The 19,131-nt window shown below is 38.7% G+C and overlaps 2 protein-coding genes across 2 annotated transcripts in view; one reads left to right on the top strand and one right to left on the bottom strand.

Moving 5' to 3' along the window:
- Positions 1-19,131, bottom strand: part of CENPP (centromere protein P) — a 331,014-nt gene that overhangs the window by 158,763 nt on the left and 153,120 nt on the right. The gene's annotated exons all lie outside the window — the stretch shown is intronic.
- The window catches only part of ASPN (asporin), a 30,041-nt gene that overhangs the window by 530 nt on the left and 10,380 nt on the right, over positions 1-19,131 (top strand). The window contains exons 2-6 of the mRNA XM_077823090.1: positions 7,034-7,146; positions 13,116-13,329; positions 14,605-14,715; positions 16,343-16,436; positions 18,034-18,172. Of these exons, the coding sequence (XP_077679216.1) occupies positions 7,034-7,146; positions 13,116-13,329; positions 14,605-14,715; positions 16,343-16,436; positions 18,034-18,172 (671 nt within the window). The remainder of the gene's footprint in view (positions 1-7,033; positions 7,147-13,115; positions 13,330-14,604; positions 14,716-16,342; positions 16,437-18,033; positions 18,173-19,131) is intronic.

The following is a 19,131-nucleotide window of genomic DNA, read 5'->3' as shown; positions in this document are numbered from 1 at the left end:
TGCAACCTCCTTGTGTGAGGGTTGACTTGTATCAATGTAGTTGAAGTTGGTAAGCAATTTAGACTACATAAAACTCATTTCCTTAATAGTAAAATGCTATTTTATTTAGACAAATATTTCCTTTCCCATCTGTTAACAAGATTATTTCGATCCAAAGATGAGAGAATAATGCCCACAAAACATAAGAACTAAAATTTTCAGAGAGACACATTCTGCCTTCACATATTCCCTTTATTTCAATGGAAATTGTACCAAAGTATATGAGGACAGACTATGACCTGTATCAAATGTGCAATGTCTTGTATTTGTATTAGAGAAGTCCCTACTCCCTTCTCCCATAAAAGTTTATATCTAAAAAAGTATCTACTAGAATTTGAGGGGGTCAACAAGCATGCAGACAAAGGAGATCCAGGGATATAGTGTATTTAGATTTTCAGAAAGGTCCCTCACCAAAGGCTCTTAAGCAAAATAAGCAGTCATGGGATAAAAGGGAAGGTTTTCTCATGGATCGGTAACTGGTTAATATATAGGAAATAAAGGGTAGGAATAAGTGGTCAGTTTTCAGAACGGAGAGAGTAAATAGTGGTGTCCCCCAAGGATCTGTAGTGGGCCCAGTCCTATTTAACATATTTATAAATGATCTGGAAAAAGGGGTAAACAGTGACGTAACAAAATTTGCAGATGATACACAACTACTCAAGATGGTTAAGTCCCAAGCAGACTGTGAAGAGCTACAAAAGGATCTCACAAAACTGAGTGACTGGGCAACAAAATGGCAGATGAAATTTAATGTTGATAAATGCAAAATAATGCACATGGGAAAATATAATCCTAACTATACATATAAAATGATGGGATCTAAATTAGCTGTTACCACTCAAGAAGAGATCTTGGAGTCACTGTGGATAGTTCTCTGAAATCATCCACTCAATGTGCAGCAGCAGTCAAAAAAGCAAACAGAATGTTGGAAATCACCAAGAAAGGGACAGATAATAATACAGAAAAATATCATATTGCCTCTATATAAATCCATGATATGCCCACACCTTGAATACTGCGTGCAGATGTGGTTGCCCCATCTCAAAAGAGATATACTGGAATTGGAAAAGGTTCAGAAAAGGGCAACAAACATGATTAGGGGTATGGAACAGCTTCCGTATGAGGAGAGATTAATAAAACTGGGACTTTTCAGCTTGGAAAAGAGGCGACTAAGGGGGGATATGATAGACGTCTATAAAATCATGAGTGATATAAAGAAAGTAAATAAGGAAGTGTTATTTACTCCTTCTCATAATACAAGAACAAGGGGCCACCAAATGAAATTAATAGGTACCAGATTTAAAACAAACACAAGAAAGTATTTTTTTTCACGCAATGCACTGTCAACCTCTGGAACTCCTTGCTAGAGGATGTTGTGAAGGCCAATACTATAATGGAGTTCAAAAGGGAGCTATATAGATTCATGGAAGATAGGCCCACCAATGGCTATTAGCCAGGATGGGCAGGAATGGTGTCCCTAGCATCTGTTTGCCAGAAGCTGGGATTGGGTGACAGGGCATGGACCACTTGATGATAATCTGTCTGTTCATTCCCTTTGGTGCACCTGCCATTGGCCACCGTCAGAGGACAGCATACTGGGCTTGATGGACCTTTGGTCTAACCCAGTATGGCCGTTCTTATGTTCTTATGTTGATTTGCAGAGTGGCAGATCACATGACAACAGAAAAGGATGACAAGAGACAAAAGCCACAAACCAACCACAAGAAAATTATAATGCAAGAGCATGGAAAGAATATCAGTTATTTGTCTAGGTTAAGACTGAATAGCATAACCATAATGATGACATTTTCACCAAAGGAAAATATGTGAACAACACTAAGATTCATAGATATATAATATAGTACATAAGGATCACGATCTCTATAATTAATGACTATAGTCTCTATCTGTGTAAGTCTTTGTCGTTACGCTTTATATAATTCAAGGATGCCAATAGGTTGTTTTAACTGGAGTTTATAACAAAATTGGGTATTCTTAAAGAAAAAGGTTTTTTTTTTAAATTTCCCCTCCCCATTCCCTCCACTGGTTCATTTTCCTCTCCCTTGTTATCCTCACCCCTCTATCATTCCCGCCAGCTCTGCCTACTCTTCCACTTTCCATCCTGATCTGCCCACTCCTCCTGCCAACACAAATCCTCCCACATCTAGATACCTCTCCTCACCTCTGGTGACATTTGCCTATGGGCCTCCCTCCATTCTCGCCCTTTCCTCCTCCTACACCCATCTCTGCCACCATATCTGCTCTTCTCATGCCACAATTCTTAACCCCAAGCCCATCCTCCTTCTTTCTCCCTTTTTCTTGCTTTCTCTGGAATGTCCATTCAATCCCTGAAAAGATTACTGCCATCCACAACCTCTTCATATCTCGCTCCTTCCAGTTCTTGGCTCTCACAGAATCTTGGATCCCTTCATATGATCATGCCTCTACAGCTTGGCTCTATCAAAGAGGCCTGTCCTCTCAAGCTCCCCTTGATGGATCAGACTGGGTGTGCTTCCTCCTCCCTTTCCCACTCCTTCTCTTCATGAACTGCACTGTATCTGGCTCTCCTCTCCCTCTTCATGTTGCTGTCATCTACCATGCACCCAAGTCCTCCCCATCAGCCTTCCTCTCTGATCTGTGCACTCTCTCTTTCTCTCTTCACAATTCCCCTCAGCCTTGGTGAAAGCAAGATTTTTTTTAAATTCCAGAATCAGAAACTTGTGTAAATTTCCTGATCATATTCTCTCTCTAACATCGATACTCTGTCTAGAGAATATGCTCTTACATTATTAAAAAATAGTTATATACATGAATTTCATCAAAAATTCTTTTAAGAATGATATTACTTCCACAAGGTATGGAAGAAACCTTTTTACTTCTAGAACAGTTTATAATGAAGGCAACATCTTTTTTTTCTGCTTCCATTACAGTCAAATGGCAAAATTCCCATTCTTTTAGGTCCCAGTTCAGAAAGGTAACTATGCACATGAACAATCTTAAGAGCATGAATAATCCTTTGACTTCGATGGGAGTACTCATATGCTTATAGTTGAGCAGAATACCTTGCTGAAATGGGACCTAAAATAGGAGCAGACACATGCTTAGTTTTTATAAAAACTGTTAATGTTCTATCCTAGAACTGAATTCACACAAATATTTAAATCAGAGTGAAAGAAATATATTTTTAGTATTCCACACATCATCAGAATTCAGAAATATTAATGAGGTTGTCACAGGGTGCTCTACTCACTGCGGGACAGCCCTGCCTCCTGGCGATTCTGGGGATTAGCTCTGCCAGGCTGACACCTCTTCCAGTGATCACTCTCCATCACTCCGTCTCTTTCCCTCTCTGTGGTGCCTCTCTCGTTCCAGGAACTGCAACCTCCTCTTTATGACTTGGCCCTCCAGCCAGGTCATTATATGGTTTCCTATCAAAGTCCCTTCTCACTAGCAGTCTCAGGCAGTCTTCCCTTTCACTGTGCCATAGTGCCACTCCCTCAGTGTCTGGAAGGGAAACCTGGGCCCGCCTTCTAATCCAGGTTCCCAGCCCAGGGACCCTGCAACATGCAGCCAAGATCTGTTCAGTCCCTAATCTTGGTGTTTACTCCCTGGGCTGCTTCCTGCTTTGCATTCCTTCTAGATCCTGCTCACTTCAGGGTATGCCCTTCCCTCAGGGTCAGGCGCCCTGGATCCTACTCTTTCCCTGCGTTCTCTACTTCCCTCTCTACTGAACAGAGGGTGACAACTGCCTTCCTCTCAGCAGCCTTTGCTACTGCCAGCTGCCTGGGTTCATACTAGCCCAAGTCCACCTATGCTCAGGTGAGCTTCCCTCTAATCAAGGCTCTCCACCCAACCTACATCTCACTCATTTGCTGCTTAATGGCTGATTGGGCCTGCCTGGCCTAATCCAGCCCTCACAAACCAGTGCGCGCGCGTACACAAAAACAAAACAAACCAACACACACACTCACCTTTCTTTACTGAAGTTTTTGTTGTTTTAAGATCTTAGCTTACATAATACCCATCTTTATATTATAGTACAAAATCTTGCCAAGGATAAGAGACCCATGCCTATACCCTTTGAAGGTCTATTCTTCTAAGAAATATAACCATGCTTAACAATCATAAATGTGCTTGTCATTTCTCTTTAAGTTTATATTTTTTTAACTGAAGAGTTCGTTTAACAGGAAACACTCTAAAAATTTATAGTAAAATAAGACTAACACTGTACTGATTTTCTAATCAACCCACTATTAATATATTTAGTGACCACAGAGTAATACAAAAAATAAAATACCATATAACTAATAAAGATCCTTATGCTCAAAATAAAAACAACACAGCAATTTCTTCCTAAGAGTTATCAAAACCACAGGACTTCTGTACAGGATATAGAGCAGAACATGCCACTTAAATAACAAATAGAATCTACCACTCTTTTAACTACAAAAGAATAAACTAAATTAAATGTTCAACAACCATAAAGAACAGTATTGGTAGATCTAAGAGCTATATTCCAGTACATAAGAATGTACGAACGGCCATACTGGGTCAGACCAGTGGTCCATCTAGCCCAGTATCCTGTCTTGTGACTGTGGCCAATGCCAGGTGTTTCAGAGGGAATGAACAGAACAGGCAATCATAGAGTGAGCCATCCCCTGTCGTCCATTCCCAGCTTCTGGCAAACAGAGGCTAGGGACACTCAAAGCATGGCTTTGCACCCCTGTCCATCCTGGATGATAGCCAAACGTGGAGCTATCCTCCATGACTTTATCTAGTTCTTTTCTGATCCCTGTTATAGTCTTGGCCTTCACAACATCGTCTGGCAAAGAGTTCCACAGGTTGACTGTGCGTTGTGTGAAGAAATACTTCCTTTTGTACTGTAGCCCTGTATCAGCATATTTTCTACCAATGAGCAAAGCTCTTAACCTTCAAACCTGCTCATTTGCAACACAAGCCCTTACAATGTGTGACACGTATGTTTTAGTTTATGTCAACTCATTATTGAAAGATTGTTTTAAAAAAGGGTAAAACCTGTTTTTATGGATGTTTTCCTCATTATCTGAATAAAATAAACAACTTTTGCAATCTGTAACAGGGTAATTGTAATTGGGTGCCCTGTTACAGGTTGCAAAACTGTTTTATTAAATTCAAACACTTAGAAAAGAATCCATAAAACAGATTTTATATTTAAAATAATTATACATTTGTCAATTATGGCACATGCCATTAAACACAGGCCATCTTGAACCCAGGTACTAGGGAGAGTTCTTGTGGGATACCACCACCTTTATTTCAGCCCTTTCCATATTAAGTACACCTTTCTCCCCCAGAACAAGTACTGCTGTCTGGACTCTACCTTAGGAGTGCTATACCCTCTTCTTCCCCACTGCCTTCCTGAGGCCATGGTCTGAATTCTCTCCTATCTGGAATCTCCTGTCAGTTCCTGCTTAGTTTCGCATCCTTCCCTGATAGGCCTTTCTCCAGTTCCTGGATGGGAGGAAGTGGGGAGAGAGGAACAGAGGGTCCACAGCTGCAGGCAGCAGCCTCTGTCTCATATAATATATGTGCAATGGGATGGAGGCCGAACCAGGTCTGACAGTGAGCCTTTTACAGAGGATAAGATTGTATTTCCTATTGCATGCTGTTGTTCTAAACTTACATTTTATGTTTAATGAAGAAGTGTATATTGCTCAAATTAATTTACATTATTTTGGGGATTCAAACTCAAGTTTAAAAAGGCACAGTTAGAAATCCTCAGAATTTATCTATTCATGACAGCCAGCAACCAAAGCTGAAGACAATAAGACCATTAACTGGAGCAGCAAAAAACAAAACTAAACCCTGAACTCAGGTTGCCAAATACAAGAAGTGGGACTGATCTGATTTTAAAATGTGTTAAACATCCAAGGTGAAATTCATTGCAATGCAGAAGACCAATGAAAAATCCCTCCACACCCCACTTTACTTCTCCTCAACGAAACTTCCACTCTGTATTTAAAGTCATATCTACTTATTTAACTGACAAATAGTAGCTTTTACTCCTCTTAATTCTGAAGAACACAAAGTACTCTGGAAGAACACACCAGATTCAATTCTGCCTTATAAATCAATAGTTAGCAAAGAGAAATAAGGACTACATTTGAATTTCAGATCAAAGGTAGAGATTACATTACAAATAGTTTTTTAAAAATCATATTTTGACTTGTAAACTGATCATACATAATATGAATCCACTGAATTATTGAATCCCATGAAGCCACTTTATTGTAACTTTTCTAATCATAACCATTTAGTTTAACAAGCAAAGAGGATATGTACATTTTATTTTGAGTAATCCTAACAAACTATTTTTTACTGAAAGTGCAAGTGAAGATAAATCTCGTTATTTTAAAATGTCCTGTATAGAAGAGTACCATCATGGGAGTCAAGAGAGCTGAGCTCTATTCTAACTCAGTATGACCTCTCTGTGTCACAGTTTACCCATCTGTGAAATGGAGAAAAAATGCTTATCTGTTTTTCTAAAACACTTTGAGATCTATGAATTAGAAACGTGTTTAAGTATTATTATTTATTTTCAATATCCAAGCTTCTTAAAGTACAAAAAGTAGACTAGGCAGTTTAACTTTTTATTTTATACAGTCAATTCCTACTCAGTTTCACTTTCTGGTGCCTACACTTTAAGATGAAGATACAATCTTTTGGGAAAACGACAGATGAATTTTATACTTTTAAAAAGAAACTGTTTCAATGGAATACTGAAAACAATTCATGGGAATTGTGGGCTGATGTTGAGCTTTGTATAAATATGAAACTTTTTTTGAAAGCTAAAATTATAAGCTAAACTTACCTAACAACTTATGTATTCAAAGCAGAACTAAAAACCACACATTTACATTGTCATTGTGTTATCCTGCTTAGCAGTTAATGGTTTTCTGTATATCAACATAGTAGGCATTTATATATATTTTTGTTTATCATTAACACTAAATAGGTTTGACTTCAATACCAAACAATATTCCATCTGATACTCGCATGATAGACCTTCAAAACAACAAAATTAAAGAGGTCAAGGAAAATGATCTCAAAGGACTCACATCACTTTATGTAAGTTCGTTATTTTCTGATTGAGTCTTATTTAGGCAACTAAGATTTTTATTCATTTATTTATTTATATAAGTTATATCCTTCCTTCTACAATAATTTAGATGAATTAGAATAAAATATTTTGATACCTTCAACTCTGGGTGCATACACATTACAGACTGCAATCTTGTCAGTTTACATGGAGCTCACAACATCTAGACACATGCCATGGGCAGGGAAAATACATTCAAGCTTTTAAATACCCAGAGAGAAATTTCTCTCAGCTTTAACTGATTATAAGACAAATTCCCACTCTCCCCATCTAAGAACTGTAACCAACAGCCATAAACTTAATCCCACATGTGAAGCAGATGTCAGGGAGGAATTTTCAAAAGCACCTAACTCTGCCTCCATTGAAGTGAATGGTAAAACTCCCATTAACTTCAAATGAAACAATGTAAGGCCAACACTGAGCTCCTTTGAAAATCCTGTCTGCCTTATTAATTCTTTAAGATATAGGTAAGCATACTAAGTTAAAATAATATGAAAATGATTAAAAATTATGATGAGAAAATGACACTTTAAAACTAGACTATATCAATGAGACAGGATTGTACCTGATACTCCCTTCCAGCAGTGCAAGGAAAATAGGACAAGCTGGGGTGACTGGGAGGTCTAGATCAGGAAAATCTGTATAAACAATTATGGTAAACAAAAATAAAAATCACATGCTTTTTGCAAAATCCCTCCTATCTCACACATATTTGAGATTTTTTCCCCATATCTTCTATCTCCTCACAGCTCATGGAGTATATCTTGGTTTCTTTAATAGTCTCTTAATTCAGTTTTTAGACATAATAGACAGCCACCATACACAAAAAGAAAAGAAAATAACAAATCGACACCTGAACTCAAAGTAAAAAAAAGTCAAGTCAAGTCAAGGTCAACTGACCAACATAGAGTACCTTAAAAAGGGACTCCCAATTTCATGGTAATAAATACAGGATAGATAGATTTGACTGATGGAAAAAGTCCTGTCCAACAGCACTTGGTTTCTCAACAACAAATGAAAGTTTAGCAAATCTAATTTACTCCGCAGTCTATCAATAGAGCTTTTACTTATTATGGATTCATTGGTAGTAGAGAAAATAGGTATTATACAACCTTAGTGGTTGCCACACGTAGTGTCTACTTGTGAAATGCATTGTATGCAGACGCAAAAATGTAATCAATATGAACGTTACAGGAAGTTAACGAAGAACTAATTTTTTATTTAAGTGAACACTAACTGATACTAACCTCCAGTATAAGAACACAGAGATTAATCAAAAAAAGAAAGGTTTCAGAGTAACAGCCGTGTTAGTCTGTATTCGCAAAAAGAAAAGGTTAGTCTCTAAGGTGCCACAAGTACTCCTTTTCTTTTTGCGAATACGGATGCATCCAATGAAGTGAGCTGAAGCTCATGAAAGCTTATGCTCAAATAAATTTGTTAGTCTCTAAGGTGCCACAAGTACTCCTTTTCTTTTTGCGAATACAGACTAACACGGCTGCTACTCTGGAACCAGAGATTAATCAGGAGCCATTACTAATTACTAAGGCTGCAAGTCTGTCAGAGAAGTCATGGATTCCATGACTTTCCGGGACCTCTGCAGCTGCCGGTATGGCTGACCCCAGGGCCGCCCGAGCAGCTGCTGGGGCAGATCCCAGGGTGAGACGTCCAGGCGGCTGCTAGGGAGGCCTCAGAGCCGGCGGCTGGGGCAGACCCTGTGGTCAGTCGCACAGCTGCTGCTGGGGCAGCCCTGGGGGCAGTGACGCTGCTGGGGCAGCCCTAGGGCTGCCCAAACAGTGGCTAGTACCACTGGCCCTGGGGACCGCTGGAGCAGCGGTCCCGGAGCAGCAAGGGTTTCAGGGTCCACACTAGGGGCCATCAGAGCAGCGGTCCCTGGGAGCCTCAGAGAAGCAGGTGGCGGGGGCTGACCTCCAGCCCCAGTCTAATAGGGTTGCTCAGAGTTTAGACTGTGTGCTTATATTTTATTGTGGTAACTAACTCTGACTTTTTACCTGTCACTTATAATCACTTAAAATCTATGTTTTGCAGTCAATAAATTTGTTTAACTGTTTATCTTTACCAGGGAGTTTGCCTGAAGTGTTTGGTAATCTGCTCACGTTTGCAAAGGCTAATGTATATCCACTTTCCATTAATGAAGTGGTGAACCAATTAATAAATGTGCATTTCTCATATTGAGCAGTGCAAGACGGTATATTCCTAAGGTACAGTGCTGGGAGCTGGGGTATTTGGCTCTGGTGCCTTTCTCTGTGTGATTCATGAGTGGCTCTGGGAGCATTCATGCAATCTAGCTGGGTGTGGGTCTCTGCATGTGGTTGTGTTGAGTGATAACAGCACCTGGAGGGGTTTAATGCTGGTCACTAACAAGGCATTGTGAGAGACAGCCCAGGCTGGAGAGAGTTAAGGGGGCACAGTGGTCCCACAGTCCTAGGCTGCACCCCGGGGATCCCATCACAGAGAGTAACAACATTTTGACAGTACTCTCTGAAGCAGTGGAAAGTAGAAACATGAACAGTCATGACACTGAAATATAAAAGTATAATCTTATGTGCAAAATAATCTCAAGTAACACAATGTATCGATCATACTCACATGGCAGGCCCTCAACTAGTGAGGCAATGATTTCTAGAAGAGCACAGAGAAAGCAAGATTAAGAGACCTATCAAAAGGAGGGATATTTGTTTAAATGAACAGAAAATAATTTAAAGTACATCAGAGTTCAAAGATAATGGAAAGTAAGACAAATGAAATGTTTTTGTTGTTATATACAATTTACCCATTCCTTTTAATTCTGGCTGGGCAGATTTTCATTAATAAACCATTTCGAATACATCAACCTCCTCTCCAGTAGCAGTACTTAGACAGAGACAAAAGTCTTGAAAAGGACTGAGATATGACAGTGGGGAGAAAATATTTTATTCCTCCCCTTTTCCATAATTCCTAATTTTCCCATATTATACCTCATACAATTTATTTACTTGCTCTTTTTTCAGTTCTTGCAGGGTGCTGAGCACATTCAACATCCTTTGACTAAAACATGAGTAGAGGACTCTCAGTACATCACACGATTTAACCTTCAAATCTCTCTAACATACTGCCTGTTTCCCTCTTTGTTTGACTTTTCACAATATGTCTATCCTCCTTTCCCCACATCCACCAAGGGCACTTTTTGTCCCACAATAATCATGGGGAATTGAAAGCTGGTGTTGAAAGATAGCAATTTCAGTTGGGATATTTGTTTTATAAAAAACAAAAAATTAACATAAAACAACAAAACAAATCTAGATGGAGACAGTCTGCCAGTCCAAAATGGGGGCGAGCACTTCTTGATGCCAGTTAGAAAATAAATCTAACTCTTTCCTCATTATTTGGCTTTCCCAACTGTATTTAGCTGTATTGGCTCATGGCCTTCAAAAATGTGACTACAGCATCACTGGTATGTTATATCTGAAACAATGAATATATAAAAAAGCAGAAATCATACGATTTATTCCCATCAGTAGACATGTCATTTTGCTTACTACACTGAACAGTAAACAGTCAGTAAAAGGAGCAAAATATTTGTTGCACAGCTTGCTTTAACAATCACGAGAATATGAGATTAGCTTCCCTCTCACAATCACTCATCTTTGCTGCATCCCAACAGCACTTTTCTCTTACTTTTTGTGGAAGCTTCAAGTTCTCGGTACATTTTTTGAGTAATTCAATTTTTATGGATTTTATGATTAAGTAAAACATACAACATGCAAGATGTTTTAAAACAAAAGCTATTGGAAACAAAAGCTACTGCATTTATGCAGTCAATTATTAGTAAATAAGTTCTCATTTCCAAGTCTCAGTATGTATGTTAAATTAGAAATCAGGAACTCTTTAATGACCTGAAAATCAAAAAGTAATCCTATAAAAAGCATGGACAAATTGCTAAGGATGAGTACAAAAGAATAGTGCAACCATGTAGGGACAAAATCAGAAAGGCTAAGGCACAAAATGAATTACATCAAGCAAGGGACATAAAAGGCAATAAGATGACATTATTTAAATACATGAGGAGCAAGGAAAATGTAGGTTATCCTCTGCCTCAGCAGGGAAGGAGAGCTAATAACAGATGACATCAAAAAGGCTGAGGTGTTTAATATCTACTTGGCTTCAGTCTTCACTAAAAAGGTTAATAACAACCAGATAATTAACATAGTTAATATTAATATCCAGGGGAAAGGAACACAAGCCAAAATAAGGAAGTTAAAGAATATTTAGATAAGTTAAATGTATTCGAGACATCAGGGCTTGATAAAATTCAACCTGGGGTACTTAAGGAACTAGCTGAAGCAACTTTGGAACAGTTAGCAATTATCTTCAAGAACACATGGAGACAAGTGAGGTCTCAAAGGACTGGAGAAGGGCAAACATAGTACCTGTCTTTAAAAAGGGAAACAAAGAGGACCCGCGGAATTATAGACCACTCAACCTAATTTTGATACCTGGAAGGATATTGGAACAAATCATTAAACAATCAATTTGTAAGCACCTAGTAGATAATAGGGTCATAAAGAATAGCCAGTGTGGATCTGTCAAGAACAAATTATACCAAACCAACATAGTTTACTTTTTTGACAGGGTTACTGCCCTAGTAGATGGGGAAAGCTGTAGCTGTGATATATTTTGATTTTAGTAAGGCTTTGGACATGCATGACATTCTCATAAACAAGCTAGGGAAATGTGGTCTATAATTACTTTAAAGGGGTGCACAACTGGTTGAAAGATCATATTCAAAGATTAGTTCTCATTGGTTCACTGTCAAACTAGGTGGACGCATCTAGTCCACCTAGGGTCTGTCCTGTGTCTTGTTCTATTCAATATTTTCACTAATGACTTGGATAATGGGTTGAAGAGTATGCCATAAAAATCCGTGGATGACATCAAGCTGAGAGGCGTTGCAAGCACTTTGGAAGATAGGATTAGAATTCAAAACAGCCTTGACAAATTAGATGATGGTCTGAAAACAACAAAATGAAATTCAATAAAGACAAGTGCAAAGTATTACACACAGGAAGCAAAAATCAAATGCACAACTACAAAATGGGGAATAACTAGCTAGGAAAGGATCGAGGGGGGAGGTTATAGAAGAATCACAAGTTCAATGTGAGTCAACAGCGTGATGCAGCTGCAAAAAAGGCTAATATTCTAGGTTGTACCAATAGGAGGGTCGCATCTAAATCATGAGAGTTAATTGTCCCATTCTACTCAGCACTGGTCAGGCCTCAGCTGGAGTACTGTGTCCAGTTCTGGGCACCACACTTTCAGAAAGAAGTGGACAAACTGGAGAGTCTCCAGAGGAGAGCAACAAAAGATGATAAAAGGTTTAGAAAACTTGACTATGAGGAAAGGGTTAAAAAAACTAGACATGTTTAGCTTTGGGAAAAGAAGACATGGGGCAGAGGCTGACCATCTTCAAATATGTTAAGGTCTGCTATAAAGAGAATGGTAAGAGGATGATGATCAATTGGTCTCCTTGTTAACCCAAAGGTAGGACAAGAAATAATGGGCTTAATCTTCAGCAAGGGAGGTTTATGTTAGAAATGAGAAAAAACTTTCTAACGGCAAGGGTAGATATGCTTTGGGATAGGCTTTCAAGAGAGGTTGTGGAATCCCAGTCATTGGAGGTTTTTAAGAACAAGTTGGACAAATATCTGACAGTGATGGTCTAGGTATACTTGGTCCTGCATCAGTGCAGGAGGCTAGATGCCTCCTGCACTGATGCAGGACCAAGTATACCTAGACCAAGGTGCCTTCCAGCCCTACATTTCTACTACTCCATAAAAAATGCATATGTAATTACTAAAAATATTTATCAATGTCCTCACAAATGCATGATCATAAAAATCCAATATAGATACTGTTTTCTTACTTTTCACATATTTCTTAGGCACTGGCTTTGAACAACAACAAAATATTTAAGATCCACCCAAAAGCCTTTCAATCAACAAAGAAGTTGCGACGGCTGTACTTGTCCCATAACCAGTTAACTGAGATCCCAGCAAACCTGCCAAAATCTTTAGCAGAGCTACGAATTCATGATAATAAGGTTAAGAAAGTACAAAAGGAAGCATTTCAAGGAATGAAGGCTTTACATGTTTTGGGTAAGTCCGTCTTATTGGAACAGTATTAAAATGACTGCATGTCACCAGTCGACAAGAATATTTCAGGATTGCATTAAGCAATATGGCAAATGTGCTAATAAATACAGTACAGACATCATAGCTAATCTACATACACAACTCCAAGAGCATGAGAGTTCTATACAGAGTGACTGCATAATGGGGTCGTAAATCACTATGGAAATATTATAGAAGTTTTATTAGCTTTATTAATAAAATGTTATTTTGCCAATTTTACTAACACAAGTTGGTGAAAATGCTAAATTGCTACATGTTCTTGAAAAACAGCTAAATTCAGAATGAAATTCATCTACATCCAAATATTAATGATCTTGTGAGGCAGCTGGCCAAAACCTTGGGTTCAGCTACAACCTCAAATGAGTTGGCTCCGTCACAGCTCAGCTTCTTTACTTATTCTTTCTATGAAGGTTGATCACTGAATTTGAGAGGTCACATTTCATGGACAACTGATTATGATGCCATGGATTTCACCACAGGAGAAAACACAAAAGCTAACTCAGGACAGGGGAAAAAAGGCTCAGATTCAAAAATGCAAAATCTGAAGTAGCAGCAAAGAATATATATTTACTGGCAAACTTTGTTTCCTGCATGCAGTTTCTGTTCATATGTTCCTTATACAGAAGTTCCTCTTTAAAGCAAGATATCTATATTAGGGAAAATTTGACACACCATCATCAATTAAAGCATCTTTTATTTGCTTTACATAAATGAAATTCAAATCTACCTAACTGTATCTTTAAGTGGGTCAGGTTTTGGTAACTCCGCAGGTCAAAACATGCAATCCTTACTCAGGCAAAACTGTTAGAGACATGTACCTCTCCAAAGAGGCCAACGGGTAGCACCCAGCTGCTCCTGCATAGCCAACGGGAGCCACTTCAAAATTCCAATTATAATCCATGGTCATAGTGAGGTTGATGGAGCTCCAGACTGTTTTGCAATGCAGAATTCGGTGGCAGGGAGAGGGCAGGGTTGATTTGCCATTTAAAAAGAAGTATGCACAAACTGCATAATCCCAGGACAATCTCCTCTGAATTATAGCATGGAAATTTTAAAACTCAGTCATGTAAACCATGTTTTTTTGTTTTTTTTTTTTTTCAAATCAAATTACCAAAACAGTCATAATGATTACAAGTGAGGTGAAAGCAGAGTTGCTTTTAGTAAATCCTGTATAATTAGACATACTGGAATTAATGTGCAATGTGTATTAGTTTACTTATAAAACACTTGCTTTGGCAGAAATGAGTGCAAATCCTTTGGACAATGATGGAATAGAACCAGGTTCTTTTGAAGGAGTGACAGTCTATCACATTAGAATTGCAGAAGCTAAACTGACCTCAGTTCCCAAAGGTATGGGTTCTTTTTTCTAGTAAGGATATGCCCGAATAATCTATAAAACTTTCAGATGTGTGCTACGTACAATAAGAATCTTCCCCCTACATCAATGTTCTCCTGAATAGCCTGATTTTATATCTATTATTTTTCTTTGAATTTCTGTAGTATAACATTACAATATTCAAAATAATTATTTCCATCCAATGGGTTCTAAATTTGTTCCTCTCTCTCCATCACAAGCAGCTGCCCATCCTTCCCTTCTGTCTTTTTCATCCTTGGAATGCTGTTACTGAGCACTGGTAGACACTCTCTCTTATTCTCAGTGGTTGAGGAAATTCACTTCTCCCACTGTCCCACTCTGTCCAGATGGTGCATGCCATCTTCATTAAGGTCACGAAGCAGCAGAAACAGTAACAAACCAACCAACAGCAAGGAGGGGCAATTCAGCATAGCCCAGAGAATGAACTGGGCCAGGCCTCCCAACAAATTGCAACTCCCTCTTTTAACTTTCCTCTGGCAGCTTCTCCCAAATGCTTAAGAACCATGCAGGTCTAAGAATACCTGGGAATTAGCCAGTGTCGTAACTGAAAATTGCCACAGATACTTAGTCAGTCAATCTGAAATAACAGTTATTTTCTTTTTTATTCCTCTTCCAAGTAACCTACATAATGATCAACTTTCCAAATAATACTTCCTTTCCATTCAAATTTTAATTTTTTTTTTCTGTTAACAGCGATGCTTCTCAAGAAGTTGAAGCATTAAGAATCCAAGCTTTTGATTCGACATAGAGGACAATTACTGGATATGATTCCTCCTTGATCATGCCTCTTTGTGAGCACTTAACTTTTCAGATGGGCAAAACACAAACTCCTCCAAAACCACTCTTCATGTCCTTGCTATATTGAGTTACGCCTGGGCTTATGATTATGAGTGAAATGTGATCTTGCACCATTGTGCCTAATAAAACATTTAATCCATGCTAGGCATGATTCTCCACTGGTCTGGGAATCTGTAGGTTATTCCCAAACCTGAACAGCAGCACAATCCAGTACCATCTATAGGCCTGATTCTTTCACCCTTATTTACAAGTAGATACATGGATTTCAGTGAGATTATTCATGGAGTAAATAAAGTATTACTCAACATCAGTGAAGGTGGAAGAGTTTGACCATATAAACAAAAATCCAACAACAATAATTAAAAAGAAAGACAGCAGAAATCTAAAGGTATTGGACACTATAATTAAAATACTTATAAAAATATCTAATCAATTTACCAGAACATTTAACTAATCTAGGGTAAGAATAATATATTAATTTATTTTAAAAACAGACCATGAATAATTAGTCAATGTCCATTTATTGTTGATTATAAAATTTCAAGGAGAAAAAACAAATATTCAGGTTGACAATTCTTTTGAAAAACAAACCCTATCGATTTAAACCACAAATGAAGAAGTCTAGAAAAATCAAAAACATAACATACATTTATATCTGCTGAATATTTTTTGATCCGGACATCAAACCAGTCCTATCCAGCACCTTTCCAACCCTCCCCAAAATAAAAGGGAGGAAGTAGTTGAGAATTTAATAAATATAAATATTTTAACCAATTAAATTACATTGATTTTTCTTCCCTTTAGGGCTACCATCCTCTTTACTAGAGCTTCATCTAGATGACAACAAAATTACTGCAGTTGAACTTGAGGATTTTATTCGGTACAAAGATCTTCAAAGGTAAAATGCAATATGTAGAATGATTCCTCCAAGAAGCACTACTTGGTGGAACGTCAAAATTTCCAGGATTTTCTCCATCACTTTTGGCAACCATTTTTGGGATCAGGTACTGTATGGTGAAATAGCTTAAAACATTAATTTTGTAATTACACTAGAACAGTGATGTCCAACTTGTGGCCCTAAGGGCTCTTTAATGTGACTGTTGAGGGAAAACACGATAGAAGAAAATTTGAAATTTGCTTTTGGAGTGATGTTTGGTACACCAGTCTTTGTCTTGACAGAGTGCCTAGGAGCATGCCAAGAGATACCAGGTTCAGGCAAGTACTCTAAGTGCTTCAGGTGCTCAGGCTCTAGAGGCTCTAAATACCTGGCTGGTTCAATCTACTCCACCAACTAACTTCACATGGCCTCCTCCCAGATCTGCACATACCCTGCCTCCATGATCACTTTTCCCAACTGTCTCCTAACTGACACAATTATCCTCCTCTGCTGGAGATCTATTGCCCCCCGAGCAGTGTGGGGAAAAAGCAGCAGCAGACTCATCATATTCCTTTTTACTGTCACATTTCTGCTCAGCAGATTCATCATAATATGATTCCTGGTACTCTTTTCCCCACGCAGAAAGGGGAGGGCTAGTGAAGAATAACGCAGTTCTGAGCTTCTGCTTCTTTAAGAGGTGGGGAGAAAGGTACTGAGAAAGTGGAGAGCTGACTGGAGTCATGCAGTTCTTCACAAGGGGGGGGAAAGAGGAAAAAGCAGTATCTAGTGCAGGAGGAACTAGGGCACCCAGCAGAGAGTGCATGGGAAAAGGGCAGGAGAGTATAAGTAGGAAAGTCCCTCTCCAAGGCCCAGCTGGTTCTCTGAAAAAGTGGCTGAGTAACTTTGAATCTAGAATTTGCTCTTAGAAACCTAAACTGGGAGCTGGTTGCAAGGCTTCTAATTCAGTGAAAGCAACTAGAACAGAGAGGAGTGAAGAGAGCTTTACATAATCTTCCCTTCCTCAATTTTGGCCCCTTAACATTTTGAAATAATATTTTTAGCCCTGCAGCTAGTCACTGTCTTAGACTAAGTTAAAGTGTGAGTGACAATTTATGTGAAGAGGAAATCTGAAAGTAGAAAATAAAAGTGAGGTATATGAAGAGTTACACGAAGCTGAAAATGATTAAATTTCGTTATATAAAAATTTTAATTTTTCCTGCTACTGTGTCTATATTATAACAATACAAAAATATTATTTTTCATTGTGCATAAATGTATTGATTGGGTATACTATCTGTTTAAAGAGTATGATTTATTTATACAAATACTTCTGATTTTTGTTTTGTTTTAATGTTTGCTCCTTATAGAATAACTATTGCACAATTGACCAAATAACTAATGTACAATAGCCCTTTAAGTGAAGCTAAATTGGGCAAATGTTCTGTTCCAGATTAGTTCCATAAAGCAATGCTGATTTATTTTATATCAAAATTAACATTTTTTCCTTTTCTGATTTTTAGTTTTCTCCTGTATACAAAACTTGATTGAAAAGGACGCTCAGCAACGCTGCTATAAATCACCATGTATCAGCAGTTAAGTTTTCTTGTTTTATTTCTAGGCTGGGACTGGGAAACAATAAAATCAAAGATGTGGAAAATGGAAGTTTTTCCAGTATACCAAATGTACGAGAAATACATCTAGAAAACAACAAACTGAAAAAGGTTCCTTCTGGACTACCTGATCTGAAATATCTGCAGGTAATATACTACTACAGATGGTTTTCTTTTTATTTTGTTATGCTGCTTAGGGAACATAATTACTCTAACAATTATGTATCTTGGATACTGTTCTTACAACAGATACTCCTGGGGGAATTCTGCGCATCTGCCGACATGCAAAATTCATTTGTCTCGCATAATTTTGTATTGTCCCGCATAAAAAACATTTTGCAGAGGAAATGCTGCAGTTCCGACTTTTGCCCACCAGAGGCCGCTGTGGCGCTAGAACAGCTAGCATGAAAACAGCTGGCTGTTCTGGCGCCTCAGTGGCCTCTGGTGGGAAAAAGGTGGAACTGCAGCATTTCTCAGGCAAAATGTTTTTTATGCTGGAATACACAAAATTCTATGCCCAATGTTGCAGAATTCCCCCAGCACCCTGCCTGTGGAGCCAGGTTAGGACAGAGTGGGGCACACAGGGCTGCTGCAGGGGGTCATACACTGGGGTTCAGAATGGCTAGTGGGGGGACAGACTGGAGCATGGGCTCAGGAGCTAATGGGGTGACAGTGTTGAGCATGGGGATGGGGGCTGCAGAGACCCATGGAAATGAGGGGTAAGGGGACAGGGGCAGATGTACCTGACTGAATGGGAGAGGCTTGGGGACAGTCAGGGTCCGCATCGGGTAGGCTTCTCAACACCCTGACAATCCCACGCCCACATCCAAAGAAAAACCTCCCACCCACACCTAACACCCTTCAGGTTCAGTCCTAGGCTCCTTCTCTCACACTCAGCTCTTCCACTACCCCTGACTGCCCCAAGTCTTTGCACTGCTTCTCACAGGTGCAGGAAATACAGTACTGTATTGTAATTTAAACGAATTATACAAAGTTCTGTATAATATGCCTCGTAAGGAATCTATTTGTCAAAACAAAACAAAAAATCTTTCTTTTTTTTCCTTTTGGTCCATACTGTTACAGACATACTTGCTGACAGATATTTT

The sequence above is a fragment of the Eretmochelys imbricata genome, chromosome 7 (assembly GCF_965152235.1).
Source record: "Eretmochelys imbricata isolate rEreImb1 chromosome 7, rEreImb1.hap1, whole genome shotgun sequence".
Lineage (NCBI taxonomy): Eukaryota > Metazoa > Chordata > Testudines > Cheloniidae > Eretmochelys > Eretmochelys imbricata.
Note: the sequence above shows the minus strand (reverse complement) of the source record. Positions and strands in the feature narration are given on the sequence as shown.